This window comes from Taurulus bubalis, assembly GCF_910589615.1.
Source record: "Taurulus bubalis genome assembly, chromosome: 12".
NCBI classification, from domain to species: domain Eukaryota; kingdom Metazoa; phylum Chordata; class Actinopteri; order Perciformes; family Cottidae; genus Taurulus; species Taurulus bubalis.
In genome coordinates, this window is record NC_136600.1 from 2,176,288 (window position 1) to 2,183,115 (window position 6,828).

At 42.8% G+C, this 6,828-nt stretch overlaps 1 protein-coding gene across 3 annotated transcripts in view; it reads left to right on the forward strand.

The window, feature by feature from the left end:
* Positions 1-972, forward strand: part of ascc3 (activating signal cointegrator 1 complex subunit 3) — a gene marked incomplete at its 5' end in the record, with an annotated part of 166,923 nt that extends 165,951 nt beyond the window's left edge. For all 3 annotated transcript variants that reach the window (XM_079228052.1, XM_079228053.1, XM_079228054.1), the window contains one exon: positions 442-972. In XM_079228052.1, the coding sequence (XP_079084178.1) occupies positions 442-589 (148 nt within the window). In that variant the 3' untranslated portion in view covers positions 590-972. The remainder of the gene's footprint in view (positions 1-441) is intronic.
* Positions 973-6,828: the final 5,856 nt, after the last annotated feature.

Genomic DNA, 6,828 nt, shown 5'->3' on the forward strand with positions numbered 1-6,828 from the left:
AAACCTGGAGAAGTCATGGAATTTTAAAATGGTTATTTCCAGACCTGGAAAAGTCCTTTAAAAAAAAAATCACCTAAGTTTTGTAAAAGTCATGTAAATGTGTTATATTCATGTGTTCATGACGTTCCTTTACGCTGAGTTTGAAATAATGAATATGCTTTTAAAAGAAAGACGCTCAATATAAGCAGGCATCTATATACATGTTTATTCTTTTAATCAAACTATTGTCTCATTCATTTGTGTCATTTAAGGTTTACTGTCCGCTTTGTATTCTCATTGTTAGTTTAAATATTACATTTACTCACTTTTTACTGTTTACACCCAGATTTCACTAAGTGTTTGCTCATGGAGATTTGGTTTAAAGTCATGGAAAAGTCATGAAATCCATTGGTCAGAATGTGTATGAACCCTGGTACCCATCCATGATTCCTGTCCTTCCAGGTATATCTACACACTGTACCTGATGAGCGACAGCTACCTGGGTCTTGACCAGCAGTACGACATCCACCTGAACGTGACGGCGGCCAGCATCGAGGCTCAGGTCAACACGGAGGTGTCCGACTCGGGGAAAGTCAGGCCGAGCCGATGAGTTCCTCATCCTGTTCTGGGTTCTTTGTGTCACTGCTCGGGGACGACTCCACTCACTGTTTACAGCCACTTTGTGTCCGCTTCTCTCCTCTGCGTCTGCTTCAGGTATCCATGGTTAACGGGGACTCTTGCTGTGTGCATTGCTTTCTGATTGAATTGAAGCTACTGTCATCATGGGTTTCTCTGATTCTTTGATGGGAAATGGGCGGTCTAGAAGATCATCTTGTGATTCTTTCCAACAGAAAGGTGTTATGTTTTCATGTTATTGATTTCAGCTAATTTAACTCGCAATTCAATGAGTGACGTTCAGTCTCCTCAATCCAAGATGTCCCAGCCGGTATTCATCACCATCACAGGTGCTTGTGAAATAAAGCTTTCTTTTCCCACAACACAACCAGTCTCCAGTCCCTGAGAATCCTCTAAAACACACGTCTGCGTGAGAGCGGAGGCTTCAGATGAACCGACGTGTGATGCGATCACGTCTAGAGGCTGAATGGTTTCTACCTGGCAACGTCACGGCGCCTCCTGGTCTCTGTGTCTTCTGTCTGCTTTCACGCACACAACAATACCTGACTGAATGTGTTGTTTGAGGGATGAAAGGCAGGGAGCACGAGACAAAACTTTTACACCAGAACGTTCACACCCCGGCCAATCATCGGCCGACTGGTCGGCTATATGAAAACGGAATATCCTGAGGGGGAAAAAAGCACTTAGTTACAAAAAAACAGCATTGTTTGACTGAAGATAATTGCACCTTAAATGAAACACGAGCCACGGACATCACTCGTTGTTTTGGTTCCAGACGGGACACAAACGGCGGCCTCCTGAGTTGTCCCTCCCTCGGAGGAGGAGGTCTGTGTCGGGATAAATAAAGACCATGTCCATTGCTTTAGCACTAGGAGACCAGAAGACACTAGAAGTGACTTCTGGTGACTTTTGCGTTGGTATCAAGACGCCGAGGGTCACTAGTCACACGGAGTGAGACTGAGAGAGCGAGAGCTGTGAAGATAGTGAGGGCTGGATATTGATGTGACGTATTGATGCCACAGGTTTGGGTTAAATGCTGCCAGCAATTCAATCAGAGATGTGCCTCAGGGGGCTTTACAGTCTGTACACATGCGACCTCCTCTGTGCCGGGACCTCACATTGGATCAGGAAAAACTCCCCAAAAAGAAACTTTAATGGGGAGAGAAAAGGGAGAACCCTTCAGGAGAGCAACAGAGGAGGATCCTCTATCAGGATGGACAGAAGCAATAGATGTCATGTGACCAGAATGAACAACGTAACAGAATTACAGCACATTACATGAATATGACAAAAATGATTCATGTGAGGAGTAGGCATGAAAAAAAGGAGCCGGTATAGTTAGGGGTGCTGGTGGGTTTGTGCGTTGAACTGATTTAGAATCAGAAGTCAGTTAGCAATTTTTCTTTTTTTAATATATATTTTTTTCAAAATATTTTCACAATGCAAGAGAACATGCGGAGCACAACACATTAAACATTACAGAACATTACATAACAAGTTAGGAAACGGAAAACGGAAGAAAAAAATACACAAGTAGATCAAATAAAGTAAATAGATCATTCCCAAAAGAAAAAAAGAAGGGTGGTGCATAATGTAATTCAGAGCTCCAAATAGTTTCAGTCCTATGGTCCCGTTCGTGTTGTACTCCAAATCAGGGTGCCAGATTTTCAAAAACAACTTTTCTTTCTTTCTGAGACCATATGTGATCTTTTCAAGAGGAATACAACTGTTCATTTCCACAGAGCTTCTGTCAATGAGAGTGGGGGAATCCGACTTCCAAGTCATTGCTATACATCTCCTGGCCACACATAAAGCAATGTGAGCAACTCTTCATTGAAACCTCAATCCAAAGGCAAACCCCCACCGTCATGTCAGTTTAGCAGCAGGGAGAATGTGTCTCCAGCGTGTGAAGCAGGACCACGCTGAGCGTCTCTTTAATCTGCCGCCGTGGAGTTCAGTGCACGTGTGTGAAACGCGCTTCTTCCCATTGCAGGGCTTCACTCGGCATCACTAAACCGGCACATCTGTGTTGTCACATAAATCTCCTCTTCCTCCTGAGAAAAACACACCGTGTTACTCAGAAGTGTCCCCAGCTGAAAACCCGAGGTGGTGGAGAAATATGACGAGACTGCAACCACGGCTTCAGATCCCGATGCTTCTTGGGGTGGCGCTCCCAGATGTTCGCTGGTTTTAATTCCTCCACACAGGGTTCTTACGGTCATGGAAAACCTGGATAAGTCATGGAAGTTTAAAATGGTTCTTTCCAGGCCTGGAAAAGTCCTTGAAGAAAATAAAATCCCAAAGGTTTTGTAAAAGTCATGTAAATGTGTTATATTCATGTGTTCATGACGTTCATTTACGCTGAGATAATAAAAATGAAATAATGAATATGCTTTTAAAAGGAAGATGCTCAAAATATAAGCAGACATGCATACAGGCATCTATATAAATGTTTATTCTTTGAATCAAACTATTGTCTCATTCATTTGTGTCATTTAAGCTTTACTGTATGCTTTGTGTTCTCATTGTTAGTTTAAATACTACATTTACTCACTTTTTACTGTTTACACTGAGATTTCACAAAATGTTTGGTCATGGAAATTTGGTTTAAAGTCATGGAAAAGTCATGAAATCCACTGATCAGAATGTGTATGAACCCTGTCCACACTGATAGAGGGTCGGTCCACGCTCAGGAACCCAAAACCTTCTTCACATTTGGCTGATTTGAATTTGGGGATCCAAGTTTATAGGTCGAAGGTCACTGTGGCCTCCTGAAACGCGTTTGTGGCCATAACTCAAGAATGAATGAGCTAATTATGACAAACATTTCACTCAGAAGTCCACTGGGATGAAGTGATGACTTCCTGTGATGTCATGCTGTTGCTATTGTACTGAATACAACTGTGTGCTTTATTAGAATCAGCAAAAACGACGCTGTGTCCCGCCCTTCAGAAACCAACGCACAAGTCCCTGTTTTGGTGTCTGTAAAAAATAAATACATATCCTGCAAGGTGAAGTCATTAAATGTCTTTCGTCCAATCAGAAGTCCTAAATCCCAAAATGTTTAACTGGGGAGATCAGGGAAAGTGTCAAATTGACCCCCCTGAGAACCTGGAAGAATAATAGGAGTAACAATGTAAAACAATCATGATTATTTATGGTACATTATCGGTAATATCAGATATTATATGCTGCATTCCAAACGGGACGTCCTGCTTGTTTAAGGATTAGAAAACACGGAGGGAAGAATTAGCCGTTTTGTCACTGAAACACTGAACAAACCTGGAGAACAACCAAACTGTCCGCGGTGGAGGTGTATTGTGGGTAATGTTGGCACAGTCTGTGGTTCTGCCGCGTGGGTTTTGATCCTTTTTTAACCGTCAGAGACCGTTCCGTCTCCTCCATGCTGCTTTGTTCTTCTCCTCGGGTCCGATGGAACAGAAAGGTCACTTTCTCCACAGCACACATTTTGTCTTGTCATATTAGGAAGAGCACAGGAAAGTCTGACTGTTTGTGTCCTGGCTCCTCATTGGTGGAACGAGCTCCCCATTGACATCAGGACAGCAGGAAGTCTCTACATCTTCCGTCGTGAACTAAAAACACATATTTTTCGACTACACCTTGATTAAGGAAGGTAGCGCCTAGTAGCACTTAAATGTCTCTTACTGATAGCACTTTGTAGTATAACTTTATTGAAGAAATTGTACTTTTCTTGTTGTTGTGAGTTTGTACTCATGGTTGAATGCACTTATTGTAAGTCTCTTTGGATAAAAGCGTCAGCTAAATGAAATGTAATGTCACAGGAAGTTAACGGCTTTGCCCTCTTCACGTGTCCTGGAGGCCACGGCAAGAAGAAATAACCGCTTCAATGTCAAAAGTTAGTTCAAAGTTCTTTAAATTGTATTAAAACATGTTTTTATTATAAAAAGTGATCTGACCAAAGTCTTGCTAACGAAACAGAAGCCAACTAAAGATAGTTTGTATTGGCCGTCTTTACACCTGAGGAGACTTCTACCACGTTGTTAAAAAACACCACGGCTACGACTAGAGCTTTGGTTTGGTGTGTCAACATCTGGTCTACTTTAAAGGGGGAGGGGGGCTTATCCCAGATCTGGGGTTTGGTGTTGCCCCTCACAAAGACCAGAGCTTAGTGTGGAGTCAACGGCAGAGAAAGCTGTCTTCACTGACTAACAGCTCCACAGTGACGGCGCAGCTGGAAGAAGGTTTGGAGGAACCGGAAGATTCCAAAGATTCTTCCAGGTCCGACCAGCAGAGCATCTGGACAGGAGGGCACCGGTTCTGTTCTGGAGGTTCTGGAAAAGTCATGGACTTTTTAAATGGTTATTTCCAGGCCTGTGAAAGTCCTTGGAAAAAATTAAATCCCAAAAGTCATGTAAATGTGTTATATGCATGTGTTCATGTTGTTCATTTACACTGAGTTTGAAATAATTAATACGTTTTTAAAAGAAAGACGCTCAAAATGTAAGCAGACATACAGGCATCTATATAAATGTTTATTCTTAAATATGTTTAAATACTACATTTTCTCACTGTTTCATGTTTACACCCAGATTTTACAAAATGTTTGCTCATGGAAATTTGGTTAAAAGTCATGGATATCCATTGGTCAGAATGTGGATGAACCCTGACATTGTAATAATGTTGGATTTTTAGGTAATATTCTGGGTTATAAACCTCTGTGGAGTCTCCCAGGAGGAGAATCTGCTCTAAGAAATGTATTTCAGATGTAAACTAGATCTAAACAAACCAACACACGAGAACTCAGCATGAGCCTCTGTCTTAAAGACAGTATTAAAAAAAATCACAATATCCTACAGGGTCAGAAGAATCCTAAAATGTTCAATCTAGGATCAAGGGAAGCTCAAATTGACACCTGAGAACCTGGAAGAATAATCATGATGGTATTATCTGTAATATCAGATATTACATACTGCGGTCCAAACGGGACGTCCTGCTTGTTTAAGGATCATGATTGTAATGACTTGGCTCCATGGCACCTCTCCGACCCGCACGGACCCCTCACCATGAGGACCAGCTCGGCCCGCCATGTGTTCCACAGCGCGGTCTCATCACAGGACTGCACGTGGAGTGGAAGCAAAGGTCAACGCGTCCCGTGCGCCTGCGCAGCAGCCCGGACCATGTCCTCCCCGCGGGATGGATCCCATTACTGACCGGTCCACCACCGGGGAGCCATGCCGAGGTGGGCCCGCTCTGCCTTCATCATCACAGTCATCATCACAGTCATCCTGCCCTTAAGGGTCGACAAGGACGGCAGCCGAGAATTTAGGCTTGATTTCCAACAGCATGAAAACGATTTAATGCTTGGTATATCATGAGCATGCATTCATAATTACTATGATCACATGTATACTGTGTGTGTGTATAAATATATGTGTAAATGTTTAAAATATAATTGAATTGAATTCATATTAATTCGTTCTTTAACCTAAACTGATGAAATGAACAACGTCTTAGACAACATTTGACTTTTCATTCACAGCGCGTTTGAAACAATTGCACTTTGAAGTTAGGCCTAGAGCGTGTGCGTCATAAAGGCATATATAATCCATATAATCCTTATAACCAGCTAAATAACTGGGTCTCCTCCACAGGAACACAACCATCACAGCATTACAATGCGGCATCTCGTCCACACAATAGGAGCAGACCTTCTTGTGGGGGATTGTTTGGCTCTGCTGGTAAAACCATAATAAAACATGTCTGCTGAGTATTAAACTCCCCGTGAACAGCGACCTCGTTGCCCGCGGGAAGCGGCAATAACAACTGTTTAACTCGTGAACATGTAATAATACATGAAATAAGTCACCATCGGCAGGCCAGTGTGAGCCAAAACAAATACAATCCTCTCAGATTGTTAAAGCCCTTTAACAGCCCTCTTTACTAAATATGTACTTTTTCTTGATAGCCTATAAATCTTTCAAAAATACATATTTTGTTAAGGAGATCTGCGTAGAGTGAACAGACTCTGGGGGATTTTTCAACCCAGTTTGTGCCAGAGGTGAATCTCTTCACCAGCCAATCCCCGTTCCTCCTGAAGCGCGTCATCACACGGAGTAGCCAATAGAGAGGTCAATAGGTTATCCAATCGTCCAATAGGAGCAGAGTCGCCTGCAGTGGGCGGGCCGCAGCAGTAGGGAGGCTCTGGAGCCGCTGCTACCCAGAAGCACCGCA